This window comes from Pseudochaenichthys georgianus, unplaced genomic scaffold (genome assembly GCF_902827115.2).
Source record: "Pseudochaenichthys georgianus unplaced genomic scaffold, fPseGeo1.2 scaffold_264_arrow_ctg1, whole genome shotgun sequence".
NCBI classification, from domain to species: Eukaryota; Metazoa; Chordata; class Actinopteri; order Perciformes; family Channichthyidae; genus Pseudochaenichthys; species Pseudochaenichthys georgianus.
The window spans coordinates 183,902-208,333 of NW_027262955.1; the positions used below are offsets into that span (position 1 = coordinate 183,902).

Consider the following 24,432-nt stretch of genomic DNA (forward strand, 5'->3'; position numbering starts at 1 on the left):
TTTAAGTAAGGAAATCCGTTAGTTTGTTATTTAGCTAATTAGTTTGACTTGGTTAGTTACTAAAATAAGTAAATGAATAAGGTATTTATTTACTTTGTTAGTGAGTTGGTTAATTTGTTTGTTTAGAAAGAAAATAAGTTAGTTAGTTCAACAGTTTGTATCTTAGTCAATCATTATACTAGTTAGTGTGTGACATACAAGAAAACAAATATATATTAATACTTTCTACTCTTAACAATATCCGGTTATGTGAAATAACCAGCGGTACCTGGAAGGCGTTGAGCAGCGTGAACAGGTAGTTCACTGTTATAGCAATGGGTCCAGATGTGAGATCCATCAACATCACAGCGAACCCAAACACCCAGGTGACTCCGAAGATGGGAGTCAGCAGAATAACCGACCGCATCACCGTGACGGCCGCCTTCTTCTCGCTCTCATTGGTCCGCTCGGCGTTCTTTGGGTGATCGAGCAGCTTCATGATCACCACCATCATGGAGAGAACGTTCACGAACACGATAATTCCCACGGGGATAACGAAGGTGTGGATGGAGCCCTTCATGAGTCCCTCGTACAACAACCAGCAACTTTCTTTGGAGAAATACTCGCCTTCGATGCCTCCGTCATACACCAGGAACGTGATGACGACGATCAGCAGCGGGCAGACGTACCCGAGGAACATGGAGAGTCTCAGGTAGGTCCTCTTGCTCACGTTGTGGAACAGAAAGACGGCCTGGTGAAGCAACATGCCGCTCAAACACAGCATCCAGAAGAACATGGACAGGAAGCAGAAGTGTTTCAGCACCACGAAGATACGGCACCACAACTCGGAGACACTTTCGGGGTCCATGGACGCCAAAAAGCAGCAGTCGGCCACCAGGAGGCACAGCGAGATGTTGATGTGAGCCGTGTGGCGGAGGTACAACGTGTTTGTTTTCACCACGGAGCTCCAAACCAACACCTCGATGATGAGGCAGGTTACGAGCGAAACCACGGACACCGCGAGACCAACTTGGGTGACTTGGTGGAGTCCGTCGATCTTCAGAGGATACCTTTGCATCAGGATGGCGAAGGAGGACAGATGTTTGCAGGTACAGAGTCCTTCGTCTGACGCTCCGCTCCACTTACAACCGTCTTCAGACCAATCTCGGGTAGCATTATCCCACGCGACACACTTCATGAGAACGTGTGGAGGCCGCTTTCTCAGCAACGGGAAGCGAATCTCCACCTCCACGGACGAGATCTTGTTCTCCATCGTCGTTGACACTACGATGCTGTTCGGTTCCAGTGTGTTGTCTTTCTGCGGTAAATACTTCTCCAGCTCTTTGAAGCCGGCCGATTTCACTTTTCCGGGGTTGGAGCTTTTGAGGATTACGGACACGTTGAACACCTTGTTGTAACATTTGGTGTTTTGCTTCGTGCAGTTGGTCGCCATCACCTCGATGTTTTTCTTCTTCTTCAATTGGGTCACGTTTGTGGCGTCAATCAGCTTCTCCACGGAGCTCAGGTATCTCTCCGCCAGAGAAATGTTCTCTTGGCCAGACTTCTTAATCCACGAGTCTTTGAGGGATTCCTCCAGAAGATTACTGGAGGAATCAAAGAAGTCCTGCAACAGAAAAACAATTATTGAGTTATACATTGTACTTATTAAGAAAGGTGCTAATAGGAAAAACAGATTAACAGAATAAAATACAGATTAAACACTCAACAGTAGAGGGAATACTTTTTACTGTAATTATATTCAGTTTTAAGGGATAACCAGCGGTACCTGGAAGGCGTTGAGCAGCGAGTTAGTTATTAGTTATTTAAGAAAACAAGTTAGTTATTCAGGTATTCATTGAGTTAGTTATTAAGGACATAAGTTAGTTAATCAGGTATTCATTGAGTTAGTTATTAATAATAATAATAATAATAACTGAGATTTCTATAGCGCCTTTCAAGGGACCCAAGGTCGCTTTACAGGAATAGGGCAAGCACAAACAAAACAAAACAAAACAAAGGTCAGACAGACAAAACAACAGATCGATTTAAGGGCCGAAGGCCTTGATGAACAGATGGGACTTGAGGGCCCTTTGAAGGCGTCCAGCGTGGGGATGTTGCGAATCTCCGCAGGGAGAGCGTTCCAGAGGGTGGGGGCTGCCACACTGAAGGCTCTGTCCCCGAAGGTTCTCAGTTTGGTGCGGGGGGTGGTGAGCAGGCCAGAGTCTGAAGACCGCAGGTTCCGGGGTGGGGCATGTGGGTGGAGGATGTCCGATAGGTACTGGGGGGCAAGGGCATGGAGGGACTTGTAGGTCAGGAGGAGGACTTTATAAGACTTTATAAGGACTTTAAGGACATAAGTTAGTTATTAAGGACATAAGTTAATCAGGTATTCATTGAGTTAGTTATTAAGGACATAAGTTAGTTAATCAGGTATTCATTGAGTTAGTTATTAAGAAAATAAGTTAGTTATTAAGGACATAAGTTACTTAATCAGCAGTGGCGGTTCTAGACCAATTGGACTGGGGGGGCCACTGGGGGGCCAGTTATTTTCTGAGGGGGGCACAATAAATGCAGGACGAAAAAAACTTGTCATTGTTAGGGGGGCCACAGGTCAGTGTTAGGGGGCACTGGCCCCCCCTAGAACCGCCCCTGTTAATCAGGTATTCATTGAGTTAGTTATTAAGGACATAAGTTAATCAGGTATTCATTGAGTTAGTTATTAAGGACATAAGTTAGTTATTAAGGACATAAGTTAATCAGGTATTCATTGAGTTAGTTATTAAGGACATAAGTTAGTTATTAAGGACATAAGTTATTCAGGTATTCATCGAGTTAGTTATTAAGGACATAAGTTAGTTAATCAGGTATTCATTGAGTTAGTTTATTTCTTAAGAAACAAATATTTATTATATCATGATAGTAATTGAATGTCATGATTATTCACCAACATGAACTTATTGTGTTTTTTATCCTGATCTTTGACAAAATCCTTAAAAGATGTAATATACAATATGTCTCAAACCATATGTAATAATAATAATATGTAGTTTGAATTGATTTAACCATCAATTAGTACAAGCTGGAGGTGTTTCCTGTTTTAGAAAAGCAAGTTTAATGTGCAGGTACAACATATTAAAACCTTCCGCTTCACGATAACGTAGTGATAGCCGTGTTGGAAGAAGTACTCAGATCCTTTACTTAAAGAGGCAGCACATCATTCGGTGTTATCTGAACTACATTGGCTGCCAGTGTCTTTTAGAATTACACATTATTTTACAGGTTTTTAAAGCTCTTAATGGTTTGGCTCCCTCGTCTCTCACCGAGTCTCGTTGTGTGTCCCTGGACGAGCCCTGAGGTCTTCTTCAGCTTTTTAAATATCCCTAAAGTCCCCCAAAATAAAATGGTCTTTTATCACCAGAGGCCTCAGTGGACATTTTTAAACAACAGCTAAAGACACATCTTTTCAGATTAGCTTGTTATTAACCTTTATTATTTACCTACTTTTATATTGTTTTATTTTGTAAAGGTCGTAAAGGGTTTTATCTTATATTATTATATATTATTTATCGTTGAAGTAGCAAGATTTCATACGTTGGTCTTTTAATATTTGAACCGTATTGTTTTTATTACTATTGTCTTTCATTTGTATATTTGTTGTACATATATGTTAGTTTATAGGGTTTCATGTTGTTGCGTGGATTCACTTTGTCTTGTGTCTGGAGGAAACATTATTTACTTTGTTGCTGAAAAGGTCTTAACATGTGATCTGAGGGGAGTTTCTTGTTGTTAGCTACACGTGCTGTATGAAAAGTGCTATATAAGTAAAGCTTCATTATTAATGTCAACCAGTGGCGAACCGTGTCCAACTGGACCTTCTGTAGACACACCCGGTCCGTGACAGTTTGTTTTCATCTGATTTCAAATAAACAAAGTCTTGGTTTTAAGAATATTAAACTTTTTTAAGGCAACTTAACGTCACAGCAGGCGTAACAACAGCCGGTGTTTCTTGTGAGGGTTGCCCCGGGAAACAAACACAATACAGACAAATGCGTCACAGATTATTTCGCGGTATATGAAATCAACTACGCAGCTCGCGACGTAACTAGGAGTCTAGTGGACGGTATCAGTACTACAAGTAAAAAAATAATAATATATATATATTTTTTTAATTACGTTGTTTATAAATTAATCTGAGGGCCGCAAAAAGAGGAGGTGGGGGCCGCATGCGGCCCACGGGCCGCAATTTGCCCATCCCTGATCTAGATCCTCTGTCTCGAGCCAGAGAACTAGCGGGCCTCGAGAGCACCTGGAACCGAGGGGAACTCTGAAAGAACACGCCCATTGGCTACAAATCAATATGTGATTGGTTGATCAAACCGTCAGTCCAAACGTAGGCTCTCATTCAGTGCAACGGCCAGGGCATTCGATCAAGGATGTAGAATACCTGGTTGAAGGATGTTCTACCCAGAGACCCAGAACGAGATCTGATTGGTTGCTTTCTTTTCTAACACAACACCACTGAAATGCGTAGCATGGTCCGAGAAGGACAAACAAATCAACGTAACACTGTAATATTACAGATCAACAACACGGATACCATTCTCATTTATTCATTTTATTTATCTAATTAAATCGATTTTTTGTTTGTTTTATCTGAGTGTTCCAGGTGTTCTCACTGATGTCAACATACTCTAAGTAAAAGTACAGAAGTATTATCGGCACAATCTCTTTAAAGTATCTAAAAGTAGGGGAGAGGTGGGACGACAGTAACGTGGGACATGTGTCCATGCTTTAATGTTCAGAAAGGTCTTGATTAAGAAATGAGAATATTCTGCGTTGCTTACGTCGGCCGTGGTGTCGTTGTTGATGCTGTTGATTTTGTTGCTCAGACTTAAGAGGACCTGGACCGAAGCGTTGAGGTTGGCGTATGAGTTTATTTTCTGCGAGTTGTTCGTGACCTGATCGAGCTGAGAAAAGACGTCGGCTGCGTTTTCATCCAGAGAGCCGAGCCCGATGTCCGAGTTCTGCAACAAAAGAGAGTTCATGTCTAGAAAGCTGGAGATAACTTTAAAGGCCTCCTATCATCCTCTTCTTCATCAATATATCACAGGTCTCAGATATATCCAGAGCCTGTCTCTGATTGGCTGAAACACCAAATAGATCATTGCAGCATTACCCATAATCCCCTCTGTTACTTTAGATGAAAATAAGGAGCCCCTCCCCACGCCCCTCTGAGAGACATTTGGTTACAAAGAACTCAATGGAGCTCTAGAGGAGATTCAGGTGATAGGGGGGGGGGGGGGGTACCTTGGCTGCTGATTGGCTGCTGATTGGCTAATGGTTACACATGACAAAACATCGTTATGACATCATCAAGTGGCCAAAATCTGATCAGCTCATTTTCAGACAGGTTTTTATAGAAATGGATCAAAAAGAGAGAAAATCTTTGTTCCTGAAACTTTCAGAGTCTCTTTCCACAGAGGGGACACATGTTGATGTAGAAGAGACATGAAGAAGAGGGGACACATGTTGAGGTAGAAGAGACATGGAGAAGAGGGGACACATGTTGATGTAGAAGAGACATGAGGAAGAGGGGACACATGTTGATGTAGAAGAGACATGGAGAAGAGGGGACACATGTTGATGTAGAAGAGACATGGAGAAGAGGGGACACATGTTGATGTAGAATAGACATGGAGAAGAGGGGACACATGTTGAGGTAGAAGAGACATGGAGAAGAGGGGACACATGTTGATGTAGAAGAGACATGAGGAAGAGGGGACACATGTTGATGTAGAAGAGACATGGAGAAGAGGGGACACATGTTGATGTAGAAGAGACATGGAGAAGAGGGGACACATGTTGATGTAGAAGAGACATGGAGAAGAGGGGACACATGTTGATGTAGAAGAGACATGAAGAAGAGGGGGCACATGTTGATGTAGAAGAGACATGAAGAAGAGGGGACACATGTTGATGTAGAAGAGACATGAAGAAGAGGGGACACATGTTGATGTAGAAGAGACATGAAGAATAGAGGACACATGTTGATGGAGAAGAGACATGAAGAAGAGGGGACACATGTTGATGTAGAAGAGACATGAAGAATAGAGGACACATGTTGAGGTAGAAGAGACATGGAGAAGAGGGGACACATGTTGATGTAGAAGAGACATGAGGAAGAGGGGACACATGTTGATGTAGAAGAGACATGGAGAAGAGGGGACACATGTTGATGTAGAAGAGACATGGAGAAGAGGGGACACATGTTGATGTAGAAGAGACATGGAGAAGAGGGGACACATGTTGATGTAGAAGAGACATGAAGAAGAGGGGACACATGTTGATGTAGAAGAGACATGAAGAAGAGGGGACACATGTTGATGTAGAAGAGACATGAAGAAGAGGGGACACATGTTGATGTAGAAGAGACATGGAGAAGAGGGGACACATGTTGATGTGGAAGAGACATGGAGAAGAGGGGACACATGCTGATGTAGAAGAGACATGAAGAAGAGGGGACACATGTTGATGTAGAAGAGACATGAAGAAGAGGGGACACATGTTGATGATGGTGACCTTTAATCAACATTGTTGTAGTGCACAACCTGTAATATCAAAGACTCACTTCTGCATTCTTCAGCACATCATTCAAGTCCTGATTCACACATGATGAAACTTCAGGTTCCCAAAAGGGCTCCGGATCCCTGAAACAATCAATCAATCAATCAATCAATCAATCAATCAATCAATCAATCAATCAATCAATCAATCAATCAATCTGTTAAATAGTATATCAGTATGTAGTGTCTCCACTTTAAAGAGTCCTCTCCTGCCGATGTTCAGGTGTATATCAGTATGTAGCGTCTCTACTTTAAAGAGTCCTCTCCTGCTGATGTTCAGGTGGATATCAGTATGTAGTGTCTCTACTTTAAAGAGTCCTCTCCTGCTGATGTTCAGGTGTATATCAGTATGTAGCGTCTCTACATTAAAGAGTCCTCTCCTGCTGATGTTCAGGTGTATATCAGTATGTAGTGTCTCTACTTTAAAGAGTCCTCTCCTGCTGATGTTTAGGTGGATATCAGTATGTAGTGTCTCTACTTTAAAGAGTCCTCTCCTGCTGATGTTCAGGTGTATATCAGTATGTAGTGTCTCTACTTTAAAGAGTCCTCTCCTGCTGATGTTCAGGTGGATATCAGTATGTAGTGTCTCTACTTTAAAGAGTCCTCTCCTGCTGATGTTCAGGTGTATATCAGTATGTAGTGTCTCTACTTTAAAGAGTCCTCTCCTGCTGATGTTCAGGTGTATATCAGTATGTAGTGTCTCTACTTTAAAGAGTCCTCTCCTGCTGATGTTCAGGTGTATATCAGTATGTAGTGTCTCTACTTTAAAGAGTCCTCTCCTGCTGATGTTCAGGTGTATATCAGTATGTAGTGTCTCTACTTTAAAGAGTCCTCTCCTGCTGATGTTCAGGTGTATATCAGTATGTAGTGTCTCTACTTTAAAGAGTCCTCTCCTGCTGATGTTCAGGTGTATATCAGTATGTAGTGTCTCTACTTTAAAGAGTCCTCTCCTGCTGATGTTCAGGTGTATATCAGTATGTAGTGTCTCTACTTTAAAGAGTCCTCTCCTGCTGATGTTCAGGTGTATATCAGTATGTAGCGTCTCTACTTTAAAGAGTCCTCTCCTGCTGATGTTCAGGTGTATATCAGTATGTAGCGTCTCTACTTTAAAGAGTCCTCTCCTGCTGATGTTCAGGTGTATATCAGTATGTAGTGTCTCTACTTTAAAGAGTCCTCTCCTGCTGATGTTCAGGTGTATATCAGTATGTAGTGTCTCTACTTTAAAGAGTCCTCTCCTGCTGATGTTCAGGTGTATATCAGTATGTAGGGTCTCTACTTTAAAGAGTCCTCTCCTGCTGATGTCCAGGTGTATATCAGTATGTACTGTCTCCAATTTAAAGAGTCCTCTCCTGCTGATGTTCAGGTGTATATCAGTATGTAGTGTCTCTACTTTAAAGAGTCCTCTCCTGCTGATGTTCAGGTGTATATCAGTATGTAGGGTCTCTACTTTAAAGAGTCCTCTCCTGCTGATGTCCAGGTGTATATCAGTATGTACTGTCTCCAATTTAAAGAGTCCTCTCCTGCTGATGTTCAGGTGTATATCAGTATGTAGTGTCTCTACTTTAAAGAGTCCTCTCCTGCTGATGTTCAGGTGTATATCAGTATGTAGGGTCTCTACTTTAAAGAGTCCTCTCCTGCTGATGTCCAGGTGTATATCAGTATGTACTGTCTCCAATTTAAAGAGTCCTCTCCTGCTGATGTTCAGGTGTATATCAGTATGTAGTGTCTCTACTTTAAAGAGTCCTCTCCTGCTGATGTTCAGGTGTATATCAGTATGTAGGTTCTCTACTTTAAAGAGTCCTCTCCTGCTGATGTCCAGGTGTATATCAGTATGTACTGTCTCCAATTTAAAGAGTCCTCTCCTGCTGATGTCCAGGTGTATATCAGTATGTACTGTCTCCAATTTAAAGAGTCCTCTCCTGCTGATGTCCAGGTGTATATCAGTATGTACTTCTCTACTTTAAAGAGTCCTCTCTGTCTATCAGTACCCCGTTGTGCATTTCCTCGTTCTTTGTCCAGTCGCTCCTTTGCATTTTAATCTGCCTTTGAATCCAACTTTGGTGTTGCCCCAATCTCCTTCAGCCGGACAGAACTTCTCACCTTCTGTTTAAACAAGAACATTTAATAATATTAATCTTTAGACATCATTACTCTAAATATAACGTATTCATGTAAATACTTTTCTTGCAGGGCACTGCCACAACATTCTGAAATGTACCAAACAAATATGAATTCTTAATAACGAATCAATACATTTTAAATATTTCACCACCAGCTCCTGAAATCTACTTAACACAATAATTCAATATCTAAAGTCATTCAGATCAACATTTGAAGTAGCAGACGTTGCACTGATTCACGATGTCTTGCTATTTATATCATTGCACTTTCTGGTTGGATGCAAACTGCATTTCGTTGAACTTGAATCTAAATCAAAAGACTTGTAGTGTTTTTACATTTCAGAACAACTACTTGAACCCAAATAAAGACCCGAGTAGAACCTCAAAACCTGTTGTGTCTCGTCAGAATTGTTAGTTCTTCGATCCTTGTTTATTTGTATTAGTATAATTTCTCGGTTAAGTTAATATCGTCAAGTCCGCGTCTGCTAACCCTTTTGTTGTCTGTCATTTCCTGTTTCACTTTGGTAATCTCCTCGCTCACTTCAGGTAGAAGCTCGACTCCTACCCATGTGTGGTTTTCACTGACCTGATGACCTGCCCCCCCCGCCCTTATTGTTTGCGCCTGTAGAGCCCCTTGGTGTATTTAATCTGTGTTTCCTCTGTGCCCAGTTCAGATTGTTCGAGCCTTACGGCCTGTCCACACACAGGCATGAAAAACATCTTGATGCTGGGCGTGTCTGAAGCTTGGCGATTTTTTGCGAGCAACGCGACCAACAACCGATCACATGAATCTCCCGCCCCGGCATACAAAGCAATAGCGATGTTAAAACGAAGTAAACTGGATATAAACTCCCCAAACAGGCGAAAACCTACCAGTTTCCCCCACTGTCTCTGCCACCTCCCTCCATGTCTGGTTCCTCCGGTTTGTATCCCGGTAATAGTTCTGATCGTAAAGAACCGGGTGATTTGCTACCGTAATTTCTCGTTTGGAATATGAGGAAATGAACTGCGGTCTGGCTCTCCCAGCTTGCACGCAGTTTGATTGGCTAGCGCTTCTACTGTCAGATTTGCATAAACGGGATTCGATTGGCTGATGCCAGCTTCGAAAGCATCGTGAGCATCAAAAGTTGAACATTGCTCAACTTTTGATGCTCACGATGCAAAGCCATGCTCCGCTCCCCACAATGCAGTTCGGCGAAGATTCAAAATCTTCTACGCCACCCCATTCAAGTGAATGGGCGAAGCTTTGAAAGATTTTTTTCATGCCTGTGTGTGGACGGGCCGTGTTATTTGTGAATTGTCAGCCAGTTGATATCTGCGCTCGAGCTAGTTTAAGTTAGTATTTAGTAAGTCCATGTTTACCATGAGTGTTTGTATTCCCTTGCAAATCACCTATAAAGTAAATTCCTTTTCTGAACCGTCCTTTTGTCTGGAGTCGTGCATTTGGGTCCAATCATTTCATCGTGTGCCCGAGTCGTAACAATGACCATAAGTTAGACCTACCGTATATGATGTTGATATCCACAGTCGCTGATCTAGTTTCATTGCAGCGGTTCGCAAAGTTGCACGTGACTGTAGGAACCCCTGATTCTGTACAGGTGACGATCGCATTGGCTGTAAACGTTTTCTTGGTTTCTTCAGAAGGAACCGCTGAAATCACAGGAAGTCATTTTCAACAAGAATCCGTGGGAATTAATGGGAAAAAAAGCACTTCATTTTGAGGATTTTTGCTCTTTTTTTGCTCTGTTTGTAAAATGTTTTGCATTTCCATGTTTTAATTTTCCTAATATTCCACATTTTGGAAATTACATTTACACAGGATTCTACATGTGCATTTTCTATTTTAAAGATCTGATACATTTTTGTGAAATTATGATTTATTCTTCAGAATCTTTGACTTTTTGTCCGAATTCTTTTTTTAATTTTCACGATATTCCAAATTTGGGAAATTACATTTTACAGCAGAAGATTCCAAATGTAAATGTTATTTTTAAAGATCTGATCCTAAATTGTTTTTTTCTCCCGAATTTTTAGATTAAAGTAAGAATTTTGACTTTTTTATTTCTGAATTTTGACTTTTTTATTTCAGAATTTTGACTTTTTTTGTCATAATTTGTACTTAATATAACGATCAGTACGTTATATAAGGATGAGCTATTGAGGGCACTTTGAGGTCCCCACAATCATCTTTGCAATGTTTTTATTTGATTCTTTGAAATATCCACATTTACATCCTTTTCAATATTTAGAGAATCTTCCCCAAAATCTGCACTTCCATTGAAACGAATGGGAAAAAATGCTAAAAAAAAATTTCCCTCAAAGAATTTTGGCATATTTTCCAATTTATTTTAGATTAAAATGTCTAGCATTTCCATGTTTCAATTTTCATAATATTTAACATTTTATACATGCTTTTTTATAACTGACCAAGAGTAAGGATTTAGATTTTTTTTGTCAACATTTAGTTTTTTTTGTCAGAATTTAGATTTTGTTTTGGCTGAATTTTGACTATCTTTTCGATATTTCGATATGTTTTGCACTTCCATTGAAATGAATGGGAAGAAGAAGATGGAGTTACCATTGAAGAGGTGTTCGTGGGCCCACGTCACCGTGTAGTTTTCCGTGTTTTTCCCGATCTCACATATCACTTTCACGCTCAGAACTTCCTCCGGCGAATCACATTTCGGGAACCCCGGCTCGGTGCTGATGAGGATGTCTGGCAGGAGGGCGAGGTCCATCAGAGCGCTGGCCTGGTGGGAAATGGTGAGGTCGTTCTTCTTCTGATGATAGGCACATGAATAGACGCCTAAAAAACAAATACATATATAATTATTTATTTTTTAATTAGTGTTTTTAAATGCCATTTTATAATATGTTTCTTAATGCTCTTAATGTCTTTCATTTTTGAAAAGCGCTTTGAATTGAAACTTGCCTTGCAATATGTAAATAAAGTAAAAACGAACCTTCCCAGAGTTCAGAGATTTTGAGGAGTTGGACGGTGGTGTTTTTCGGTTCAGTAGACACTAAGGCCTCGGTGCCGTTAAAAATCTCCGTCACCCTCCGGTCTTGGCTCAGCTGCCAGACCGGCAGTACGCCCAGGGGCTCCTGTAACTGACAGCTAAGAAGGGGCTGATCTGTGAAACACACCGGGCTGGCAGGCATGGTTAACTTGATGACACCTGCAGAAAAACAATGATCACAAACTACTCAAACTGTTTTGGGAGATAACAAAAAATATTTTGCATTTCTTGTTTTTACGATATTCCACTTTTTTTTATCAGAATTTAGATTTGATGTCAGAATTTCTACATTTTGAGAATTAGCAACATTTTGAACCTTTTCAGGATTTTGACTTTTTCCTCAGATTTTTCTTGTCGATGCGTCAAGTCCTAAACAACTTTTAAAGGATGGGATTTTGAGGGAACTTTTTTCAAACAAACATTTTTGCAATCTTTAAATATTCTTATTTTATTCGTGCAATTTCCACATTTAGATTTGTTTGCAATATTTAAAATGTAAGAATATAATTCCCCTCAAAGCTTTTAGACCTATTTCACATTTTTAGCTTTTCCTTTTGACATTTAATTGAATTGTCTTTTTTCAATATCATTCCAAAGGAATTTAAATAATTTCAGATATATATATATATATATATATATTTTTTTTTTTTTTTTTTTTTTTTTTTTTTTTTTTTTTAAATTGTATGCATCTCGACTCAGACCTTTTTTAAAAAAAAAAAAAAATTTCATAACTTCTCTAAATATTTGTATTTACATTTAGACTTTTTTGCAATATTCAAAAATAATTCCACTTACAGTCAAAGCTTTTTGCCCTATTTCACATTACTCAATATTCCGGCTTCAAAATGCTGACAAACGACTGGCCTGATCTTCATGAAACTTTGTGTGACGCATTGGGGGAGGAATAAATCCTTACATTTTGGATGTGAGATTTCCCACTGGCTGAACAGGTACCTGAACTCTCCAGATCCAGAGATGCATTCACATTTCTGGTCAGTTGATCTGATTTGTCGACCAAGTCCTTTTGTCCAATTTTTTGAGCAACGGTCAACGCAAACTCAACGATGACGCTCCCAACCCTTCAGTGAAGAAAACGTAAGATGTCAGTCTCACATTAAATACAGAAACAAACAAACACTATTTGATAATTTTCAGAATTCAGACTTTTTCCTCAGAATTGAATTTTTTTCTCAGATGTTTGCCTGTAGATGTATCTGTGGGGGAGACTTCTGAAACAAGTAGAGTCAGGACTCAGAGAGACGAGGAGAGCTGGAGCTCTGATGGAGTCAGGACTCAGAGAGACACGAGGAGAGCTGGAGCTCTGATGGAGTCAGGACTCAGAGACACGAGGAGAGCTGGAGCGCTGATGGAGTCAGGACTCAGAGAGACACAAGGAGAGCTGGAGCGCTGATGGAGTCAGGACTCAGAGAGACACAAGGAGAGCTGGAGCGCTGATGGAGTCAGGACTCAGAGACACGAGGAGAGCTGGAGCTCTGATGGAGTCAGGACTCAGAGAGACGAGGAGAGCTGGAGCTCTGATGGAGTCAGGACTCAGAGACACGAGGAGAGCTGGAGCTCTGATGGAGTCAGGACTCAGAGAGACGAGGAGAGCTGGAGCTCTGATGGAGTCAGGACTCAGAGAGACACGAGGAGAGCTGGAGCTCTGATGGAGTCAGGACTCAGAGACACGAGGAGAGCTGGAGCTCTGATGGAGTCAGGACTCAGAGAGACACGAGGAGAGCTGGAGCTCTGATGGAGTCAGGACTCAGAGACTCGAGGAGAGCTGGAGCTCTGATGGAGTCAGGACTCAGAGACACGAGGAGAGCTGGAGCTCTGATGGAGTCAGGACTCAGAGACACGAGGAGAGCTGGAGCTCTGATGGAGTCAGGACTCAGAGAGACGAGGAGAGCTGGAGCTCTGATGGAGTCAGGACTCAGAGAGACGAGGAGAGCTGGAGCTCTGATGGAGTCAGGACTCAGAGACACGAGGAGAGCTGGAGCTCTGATGGAGTCAGGACTCAGAGACACGAGGAGAGCTGGAGCTCTGATGGAGTCAGGACTCAAAGAGACAAGGAGAGCTGGAGCTCTGATGGAGTCAGGACTCAGAGACTCGAGGAGAGCTGGAGCTCTGATGGAGTCAGGACTCAGAGACACGAGGAGAGCTGGAGCTCTGATGGAGTCAGGACTCAGAGAGACGAGGAGAGCTGGAGCTCTGATGGAGTCAGGACTCAGAGAGACGAGGAGAGCTGGAGCTCTGATGGAGTCAGGACTCAGAGAGACGAGGAGAGCTGGAGCTCTGATGGAGTCAGGACTCAGAGACTCGAGGAGAGCTGGAGCTCTGATGGAGTCAGGACTCAGAGACACGAGGAGAGCTGGAGCTCTGATGGAGTCAGGACTCAGAGAGACACGAGGAGAGCTGGAGCTCTGATGGAGTCAGGACTCAGAGACTCGAGGAGAGCTGGAGCTCTGATGGAGTCAGGACTCAGAGACACGAGGAGAGCTGGAGCTCTGATGGAATCAGGACTCAGAGACACGAGGAGAGCTGGAGCTCTGATGGAGTCAGGACTCAGAGAGACGAGGAGAGCTGGAGCTCTGATGGAGTCAGGACTCAGAGAGACGAGGAGAGCTGGAGCTCTGATGGAGTCAGGACTCAGAGACACGAGGAGAGCTGGAGCTCTGATGGAGTCAGGACTCAGAGACACGAGGAGAGCTGGAGCTCTGATGGAGTCAGGACTCAAAGAGACAAGGAGAGCTGGAGCTCTGATGGAGTCAGGACTCAGAGACACGAGGAGAGCTGGAGCTCTGATGGAGTCAGGACTCAGAGAGACGAGGAGAGCTGGAGCTCTGATGGAGTCAGGACTCAAAGAGACAAGGAGAGCTGGAGCTCTGATGGAGTCAGGACTCAGAGACTCGAGGAGAGCTGGAGCTCTGATGGAGTCAGGACTCAGAGACACGAGGAGAGCTGGAGCTCTGATGGAGTCAGGACTCAGAGACACGAGGAGAGCTGGAGCTCTGATGGAGTCAGGACTCAGAGACACGAGGAGAGCTGGAGCTCTGATGGAGTCAGGACTCAGAGACACGAGGAGAGCTGGAGCTCTGATGGAGTCAGGACTCAGAGACACGAGGAGAGCTGGAGCTCTGATGGAGTCAGGACTCAGAGAGACGAGGAGAGCTGGAGCTCTGATGGAGTCAGGACTCAGAGAGACGAGGAGAGCTGGAGCTCTGATGGAGTCAGGACTCAGAGACACGAGGAGAGCTGGAGCTCTGATGGAGTCAGGACTCAGAGACACGAGGAGAGCTGGAGCTCTGATGGAGTCAGGACTCAAAGAGACAAGGAGAGCTGGAGCTCTGATGGAGTCAGGACTCAGAGACTCGAGGAGAGCTGGAGCTCTGATGGAGTCAGGACTCAGAGACACGAGGAGAGCTGGAGCTCTGATGGAGTCAGGACTCAGAGAGACGAGGAGAGCTGGAGCTCTGATGGAGTCAGGACTCAGAGAGACGAGGAGAGCTGGAGCTCTGATGGAGTCAGGACTCAGAGAGACGAGGAGAGCTGGAGCTCTGATGGAGTCAGGACTCAGAGACTCGAGGAGAGCTGGAGCTCTGATGGAGTCAGGACTCAGAGACACGAGGAGAGCTGGAGCTCTGATGGAGTCAGGACTCAGAGACTCGAGGAGAGCTGGAGCTCTGATGGAGTCAGGACTCAGAGACACGAGGAGAGCTGGAGCTCTGATGGAATCAGGACTCAGAGACACGAGGAGAGCTGGAGCTCTGATGGAGTCAGGACTCAGAGAGACGAGGAGAGCTGGAGCTCTGATGGAGTCAGGACTCAGAGAGACGAGGAGAGCTGGAGCTCTGATGGAGTCAGGACTCAGAGACACGAGGAGAGCTGGAGCTCTGATGGAGTCAGGACTCAAAGAGACAAGGAGAGCTGGAGCTCTGATGGAGTCAGGACTCAGAGACACGAGGAGAGCTGGAGCTCTGATGGAGTCAGGACTCAGAGAGACGAGGAGAGCTGGAGCTCGGATGGAGTCAGGACTCAAAGAGACAAGGAGAGCTGGAGCTCTGATGGAGTCAGGACTCAGAGACTCGAGGAGAGCTGGAGCTCTGATGGAGTCAGGACTCAGAGACACGAGGAGAGCTGGAGCTCTGATGGAGTCAGGACTCAGAGACACGAGGAGAGCTGGAGCTCTGATGGAGTCAGGACTCAGAGAGACGAGGAGAATTCACGCAACATGTGGAGTGTCACGAGGTGACACAGCGGTTGCCAAACCAATTCTGAAGAACTCTTTCTGCAGCTCGAGGTTTTATCTAGTTCAGAGTGTAATAATCAACATTCTTTATCAGTGAGACTAAACAATATGGTCCCTGAATCTAACTAGAGCTCTCGTTCATAGGAAAGAACGTTCTCCTTCGTCCCTGAACAGTAAACTACCTCATGGCGGCTTGTGCTCTGTCATAGACTGGCAACAACAATGCGCCCAAGCTGCCCCTCCTCAAGAGAGATAGCAGCAGAACCCAAGCTGCCCCTCCTCAAGAGAGATAGCAGCAGAACCCAAGCTGCCCCTCCTCAAGAGAGATAGCAGCAGAACCCAAGCTGCCCCTCCTCAAGAGAGACAGCAGCAGAACCCAAGCTGCCCCTCCTCAAGAGAGACAGAAGCAGAACCCAAGCTGCCCCTCCTCAAGAGAGACAGAAGCAGAACCCAAGCTGCCCCTCCTCAAGAGAGATAGCAGCAGAACCCAAGCTGCCCCTCCTCAAGAGAGATAGCAGCAGAACCCCAGCTGCCCCTCCTCCAGAGAGACAGAAGCAGAACCCAAGCTCCCCCTCCTCAAGAGAGATAGCAGCAGAACCCAAGCTGCCCCTCCTCAAGAGAGACAGCAGCAGAACCCAAGCTGCCCCTCCTCAAGAGAGACAGAAGCAGAACCCAAGCTGCCCCTCCTCAAGAGAGATAGCAGCAGAACCCAAGCTGCCCCTCCTCAAGAGAGACAGCAGCAGAACCCAAGCTGCCCCTCCTCAAGAGAGACAGAAGCAGAACCCATGCTGCCCCTCCTCCAGAGAGATAGCAACAGAACCCCAGCTGCCCCTCCTCAATAGAGATAGCAGCAGAACCCAAGCTGCCCCTCCTCCAGAGAGACAGCAGCAGAACCCAAGCTGCCCCTCCTCAATAGAGATAGCAGCAGAACCCAAGCTGCCCCTCCTCCAGAGAGACAGCAGCAGAACCCAAGCTGCCCCTCCTCCAGAGAGATAGCAGCAGAACCCCAGCTGCCCCTCCTCCAGAGAGACAGCAGCAGAACCCAAGCTGCCCCTCCTCAATAGAGATAGCAGCAGAACCCAAGCTGCCCCTCCTCCAGAGAGATAGCAGCAGAACCCAAGCTGCCCCTCCTCCAGAGAGACAGCAGCAGAACCCAAGCTGCCCCTCCTCAAGAGAGATAGCAGCAGAACCCCAGCTGCCCCTCCTCCAGAGAGACAGCAGCAGAACCCCAGCTGCCCCTCCTCCAGAAAGATAGCAGCAGAACCCAAGCTGCCCCTCCTCAATAGAGATAGCAGCAGAACCCAAGCTGCCCCTCCTCCAGAGAGATAGCAGCAGAACCCAAGCTGCCCCTCCTCAAGAGAGATAGCAGCAGAACCCCAGCTGCCCCTCCTCCAGAGAGATAGCAGCAGAACCCAAGCTGCCCCTCCTCCAGAGAGATAGCAGCAGAACCCCAGCTGCCCCTCCTCCAGAGAGACAGCAGCAGAACCCAAGCGGCCCCTCCTCAATAGAGATAGCAGCAGAACCCAAGCTGCCCCTCCTCCAGAGAGATAGCAGCAGAACCCAAGCTGCCCCTCCTCCAGAGAGATAGCAGCAGAACCCAAGCTGCCCCTCCTCAAGAGAGATAGCAGCAGAACCCCAGCTGCCCCTCCTCCAGAGAGACAGCAGCAGAACCCAAGCTGCCCCTCCTCAAGAGAGATAGCAGCAGAACCCCAGCTGCCCCTCCTCCAGAGAGACAGCAGCAGAACCCCAGCTGCCCCTCCTCCAGAGAGATAGCAGCAGAACCCAAGCTGCCCCTCCTCAATAGAGATAGCAGCAGAACCCAAGCTGCCCCTCCTCCAGAGAGATAGCAGCAGAACCCAAGCTGCCCCTCCTCAAGAGAGATAGCAGCAGAACCCCAGCTGCCCCTCCTCCAGAGAGACAGCAGCAGAACCCAAGCTGCCCCTCCTCCAGAGAGACAGCAGCAGAACCCAAGCTGCCCCTCCTCCAGAGAGATAGCAGCAGAACCCCAGCTGCCCCTCCTCCAGAGAGACAGCAGCAGAACCCAAGCTGCCCCTCCTCAATAGAGATAGCAGCAGAACCCCAGCTGCCCCTCCTCCAGAGAGACAGCAGCAGAACCCAAGCTGCCCCTCCTCAATAGAGATAGCAGCAGAACCCAAGCTGCCCCTCCTCCAGAGAGACAGCAGCAGAACCCCAGCTGCCCCTCCTCCAGAGAGATAGCAGCAGAACCCAAGCTGCCCCTCCTCCAGAGAGACAGCAGCAGAACCCAAGCTGCCCCTCCTCCAGAGAGACAGCAGCAGAACCCAGGCCGTAGAACTATGCCGTGGGAAAGGAGACAGTGAGAGGAGAAAATGATGAACTGTGTCGAAGGTTGAATACCTGAGCAAATGATTAACAGTATCAAGTCTTAAACACCTTTTTAAAGGATGGGATTTTGATTTTCAAACACACATTTTTGCAATCTATAAAGTTAGTTTGTATTGTCATATTTAATACAAAAACAAACACTATTTGATTTAGTAAACAAAGCAGGCACCTGTATCTGGTGATGCTTAACGTGTCAAATCCCGGCAAAGTGCTGTACACCGTCTTCATCTGCAGGGCGACAAATCAATACACATTATTCCTCATACTTCATAGTATTCTGCTTACATTGTGTTAACAGAAGATTGGCCATTTAATAGTGTTTTTATTCAATCTATCTGTACATTTTGTATATTTTTCTTACTCTGGTTTATTTATTATATTTTATTTTATTAATATTTTATTTCAATTTTGAGATGATTTTATTTTAGAATTGTTTATTTCTACTCTTCTAATTGTTTATTATGTGCAATGCCTCGTTTTGTTTTATGCTGCCGCAACAAAAGAAAATCCCAAGCTCAATAGTTATCCTCCATGTCTCCTTTGTGCAAAGAAAACATCCAGGAGTTTATTTTACTAACTTCGTCTGTTTGTGACTGCAGATTTCCCCCATTAGCATTAGCATTAGCATTAGCATTAGACAAAAGCCTTATTTGCATATGTAAACATGTCTTGTTTAAATATATATTCACTGTGATATTTGGTAGTTTAATATTAGTATTCCCCTGCAGTGTCTCTCCTCTTTTCTTTATTATTCCCACGCTTTACCTTAACAAACATGTCTTTGTGACACGCCTTATATTCCGCGCTGTCTTCTGGTTTCAGGCAGTTATGATACGTTGTTCCTTCCAATCGAAGGAATCCATTGATCGCAACTGCAACGAAACAACATGTTCTGGTAACTCTTTATATTAAGGTACACATATGTACTGTATGTGTGTACTTCTACTTGAGTGAAGGATGTGTGTACTTCTACTTGAGTGAAGGATGTGTGTACTTCTACTTGAGGAAAGGATGTGTGTACTTCTACTTGAGGAAAGGATGTGTGTACTTCTACTTGAGGAAAGGATGTGTGTACTTCTACTTGAGTGAAGGATGTGTGTACTTCTACTTGAGTGAAGGATGTGTGTACTTCTACTTGAGTGAAGGATGTGTGTACTTCTACTTGAGGAAAGGATGTGTGTACTTCTACTTGAGGGAAGGATGTGTGTACTTCTACTTGAGTACAGGATGTGTGTACTTCTACTTGAGGAAAGGATGTGTGTACTTCTACTTGAGTGAAGGATGTGTGTACTTCTACTTGAGTGAAGGATGTGTGTACTTCTACTTGAGGGAAGGATGTGTGTACTTCTACTTGAGGGAAGGATGTGTGTACTTCTACTTGAGTGAAGGATGTGTGTACTTCTACTTGAGGAAAGGATGTGTGTACTTCTACTTGAGTGAAGGATGTGTGCACTTCTACTTGAGTGAAGGATGTGTGTACTTCTACTTGAGTAAAGGATGTGTGTACTTCTACTTGAGGAAAGGATGTGTGTACTTCTACCTGAGTGAAGGATGTGTGTACTTCTACTTGAGTGAAGGATGTGTGTACTTCTACTTGAGGAAAGGATGTGTGTACTTCTACTTGAGGAAAGGATGTGTGTACTTCTACTTGAGTGAAGGATGTGTGTACTTCTACTTGAGTGAAGGATGTGTGTACTTCTACTTGAGTGAAGGATGTGTGTACTTCTACTTGAGGAAAGGATGTGTGTACTTCTACTTGAGGGAAGGATGTGTGTACTTCTACTTGAGTACAGGATGTGTGTACTTCTACTTGAGGAAAGGATGTGTGTACTTCTACTTGAGTGAAGGATGTGTGTACTTCTACTTGAGTGAAGGATGTGTGTACTTCTACTTGAGGGAAGGATGTGTGTACTTCTACTTGAGGGAAGGATGTGTGTACTTCTACTTGAGTGAAGGATGTGTGTACTTCTACTTGAGGAAAGGATGTGTGTACTTCTACTTGAGTGAAGGATGTGTGTACCTCTACTTGAGGAAAGGATGTGTGTACTTATACTTGAGTGAAGGATGTGTGTACTTCTACTTGAGTGAAGGATGTGTGTACTTCTACTTGAGTGAAGGATGTGTGTACTTCTACCTGAGTGAAGGATGTGTGTACTTCTACCTGAGTGAAGGATGTGTGTACTTCTACTTGAGTGAAGGATGTGTGTACTTCTACTTGAGTGAAGGATGTGTGTACTTCTACTTGAGGGAAGGATGTGTGTACTTCTACTTGAGTGAAGGATGTGTGTACTTCTACTTGAGTAAAGGATGTGTGTACTTCTACTTGAGTGAAGGATGTGTGTACTTCTACTTGAGGGAAGGATGTGTGTACTTCTACTTGAGTGAAGGATGTGTGTACTTCTACTTGAGGAAAGGATGTGTGTACTTCTACTTGAGGGAAGGATGTGTCTACTTCTACCTGAGTGAAGGATGTGTGTACTTCTACTTGAGTACAGGATGTGTGTACTTCTACTTGAGTGAAGGATGTGTGTACTTCTACCTGAGTGAAGGATGTGTGTACTTCTACTTGAGGGAAGGATGTGTGTACTTCTACTTGAGTGAAGGATGTGTGTACTTCTACCTGAGTGAAGGATGTGTGTACCTCTACTTGAGGAAAGGATGTGTGTACTTCTACTTGAGTGAAGGATGTGTGTACTTCTACTTAAGTGAAGGATGTGTGTACTTCTACCTGAGTGAAGGATGTGTGTACTTCTACTTGAGTGAAGGATGTGTGTACTTCTACTTGAGGAAAGGATGTGTGTACTTCTACTTGAGGGAAGGATGTGTCTACTTCTACCTGAGTGAAGGATGTGTGTACTTCTACTTGAGTACAGGATGTGTGTACTTCTACTTGAGTGAAGGATGTGTGTACTTCTACTTGAGTGAAGGATGTGTGTACTTCTACTTGAGTAAAGGATGTGTGTACTTCTACTTGAGTACAGGATGTGTGTACTTCTACTTGAGTGAAGGATGTGTGTACTTCTACTTGAGTGAAGGATGTGTGTACTTCTACTTGAGGAAAGGATGTGTGTACTTTTGCCTTCTCTGCAGATATACAGAAAGAGAAACACATCAACTCTACCTGCATCGCTGTGAACACACATTGGGGTGTGATCTTTGGGGAAAGTGCACTTCTCCTGAAGGTCGCAGCCCTCTTCGCTCCATCTGAAGTTAGACGAGCAGCTGCACTCCCTGCTGCCGGCATCGCTCTGACACACTGACGGAGAACACGTCACCTCTTCATTTACCATTTTCATACCAGAGAGCATCTACGGTTTTTGTGAATTTGGGATTTCTTCTTCTTCACCTTTTGGATTTTTTACTTACTTTTCTTTTAGATTTGATATTTTTATATTTTAAAGTTCTCCTATTATAGTGTTTCTCATCAGTACATCACAGGTCTCAGATATATCCAGAGCCTGTCTCTGATTGGCTGAAACACCAGACAGATCGTTGCAGCATTACCCAGAATCCCCTCTGTTTCAGCCCTGTTTCCAAAGTGCTGATTCTCTCTCAACGGAGCTCTAGAGGAGGTTCAGGTGATAAGGGGGGGGGGGGGGGGGGGGGGGGGTTACCCTGGTTGCTGATTGGCTAATGGCTACACAAGACAACACATCGTTATGACATCATCAAGTGGCCAAAATCTGATCAGCTCATTTTCAGACAGGTTTTTATAGAAATGGATCAAAAAGAGAGAAAAGAAGGGACACATGTTGATGTAGAAGAGACATGAAGAAGAGGGGACACATGTTGATGTAGAAGAGACATGAGGAAGAGGGGACACATGTTGATGTAGAAGAGACATGGAGAAGAGGGGACACATGTTGATGTAGAAGAGACACGAAGAAGAGGGGACACATGTTGATGTAGAAGAGACATGAAGAAGAGGGGACACATGTTGATGTAGAAGAGACATGGAGAAGAGGGGACACATGTTGATGTAGAAGAGACATGGAGAAGAGGGGACACATGTTGATGTAGAAGAGACATGAAGAAGAGGGGACACATGTTGATGTAGAAGAGACATGAAGAAGAGGGGACACATGTTGATGTAGAAGAGACATGGAGAAGAGGGGACACATGTTGATGTAGAGGAGACATGAAGAAGAGGGGACACATGTTGATGTAGAAGAGACATGAAGAAGAGGGGACACATGTTGATGTAGAAGAGACATGGAAGAAGAGGGGACACATGTTGATGTAGAAGAGAACTGAAGAAGAGGGGACACATGTTGATGTAGAAGAGAACTGAAGAAGAGGGGACACATGTTGATGTAGAAGAGACATGAAGAAGAGGGGACACATGTTGATGTAGAAGAGACATGGAGAAGAGGGGACACATGTTGATGTAGAGGAGACATGAAGAAGAGGGGACACATGTTGATGTAGAAGAGACGTGAAGAAGAGGGGACACATGTTGATGTAGAAGAGACATGGAGAAGAGGGGACACATGTTGATGTAGAAGAGACATGAAGAAGAGGGGACACATGTTGATGTAGAAGAGACATGAAGAAGAGGGGACACATGTTGATGTAGAAGAGACACGAAGAAGAGGGGACACATGTTGATGTAGAAGAGACATGGAGAAGAGGGGACACATGTTGATGTAGAAGAGACATGAAGAAGAGGGGACACATGTTGATGTAGAAGAGACATGGAAGAAGAGGGGACACATGTTGATGTAGAAGAGACATGAGAAGAGGGGACACATGTTGATGTAGAAGAGACATGGAGAAGAGGGGACACATGTTGATGTAGAAGAGACATGGAGAAGAGGGGACACATGTTGATGTAGAGGAGACATGAAGAAGAGGGGACACATGTTGATTACAGCTGTCCACTTTAAACCCAGTAGAAAGTATTTGTACATATTGTTGTTATAAAAGCCTTCACAGTGTACCTGTGGTCACCGTGAGGTTGTCCACCTGCAGGCTCGTCTCGTTCACAAACGTCTCCCCCAGTCTCTCGGTGATGTTCGGGATGGCACTGCTCTCTATCGTCAGCCTCACGTAGTACATCTGTGTGGACGCGCCTCAAATATGCAAAATGGAGAAAGGTAATTATATAACGCCTCATTTGCATATTCAAACACCTGTCAGGAAACGTGTCATATATAAAAATAAGAGTGTTAAAGTGTAAAGTTATGAAGCTTCTGTGTCGAGTCATTGGGAGCAGTATGAGGTCACCTTGTCCAGACGCCTGTAAGACACGCGAGGACACGAGACATTAGGCGCGAGGACACGAGACATTAGGCGCGAGGACACGAGACATTAGACGCAGTGGCTGGTGTGACTTTAATAAGATATGTGTGCTGTAATGATACCTGGCAGAGGGTTAGTCCCAGGATGTAGAGGAGTGTGATCGTCCACATCGTGTTCCTGCAAACAACAACAACAACAACAACAACAACAACAACAACAAGCAAGGAAACAATAAATATGTTTTATATGTTCCAATAAACTGTTTCATAAACAAACTTTCTTTGCATTTCTACTCTGCAATAAATGACTCAATATGTTCACTTGGCTTTTAGATTGCATGAATGTTTACTCACTTATTTACTCACTGCATTTGATAAGTTAGCTTTCTCTTTAAAAGAGTTAGTGGTGCTCGATATAAAACACATCATATATATTATTCTGAGATGGACCAATCTGCACAACGACTACTTTTACTGTCTTTCACTATATTTTGATGAGAATACTTTCTACTTTCACTTGAGGAACATTTTGAATGCTGGACTTTTACTGTGACAGAGTATTCCTACACTCTGGTACTTCTACTTTTACTAAGTACACGCTCTGAGTACTTCTACTTTTACTCAAGTACAAGATCAGAGTACTTCTACTTTTACTCAAGTACAAGATCAGAGTACTTCTACTTTTACTCAAGTACAAGATCTGAGTACTTCTACTTTTACTCAAGTACAAGATCTGAGTACTTCTACTTTTACTCAAGTACAAGATCAGAGTACTTCTACTTTAACCCAAGTACAAGATCTGAGTACTTCTACTTTTACTCAAGTACAATATCTGAG

General features: G+C 44.1%; 1 protein-coding gene across 1 annotated transcript in view; it reads right to left on the reverse strand.

Moving 5' to 3' along the window:
* Positions 1-23,768, reverse strand: part of adgrf3a (adhesion G protein-coupled receptor F3a) — a 29,417-nt gene extending 5,649 nt beyond the window's left edge. The window contains exons 1-14 of the mRNA XM_034078052.2: positions 23,719-23,768; positions 23,582-23,594; positions 23,296-23,427; positions 21,477-21,611; positions 19,121-19,227; positions 18,525-18,583; positions 12,697-12,821; positions 11,686-11,901; positions 11,301-11,528; positions 10,226-10,372; positions 8,591-8,705; positions 6,608-6,686; positions 4,824-5,003; positions 269-1,603 (exon numbers count right to left, since the gene is read on the reverse strand). Of these exons, the coding sequence (XP_033933943.1) occupies positions 269-1,603; positions 4,824-5,003; positions 6,608-6,686; positions 8,591-8,705; positions 10,226-10,372; positions 11,301-11,528; positions 11,686-11,901; positions 12,697-12,821; positions 18,525-18,583; positions 19,121-19,227; positions 21,477-21,611; positions 23,296-23,427; positions 23,582-23,594; positions 23,719-23,766 (2,919 nt within the window). The 5' untranslated portion in view covers positions 23,767-23,768. The remainder of the gene's footprint in view (positions 1-268; positions 1,604-4,823; positions 5,004-6,607; positions 6,687-8,590; positions 8,706-10,225; positions 10,373-11,300; positions 11,529-11,685; positions 11,902-12,696; positions 12,822-18,524; positions 18,584-19,120; positions 19,228-21,476; positions 21,612-23,295; positions 23,428-23,581; positions 23,595-23,718) is intronic.
* Between the last annotated feature and the right edge of the window lie 664 nt (positions 23,769-24,432).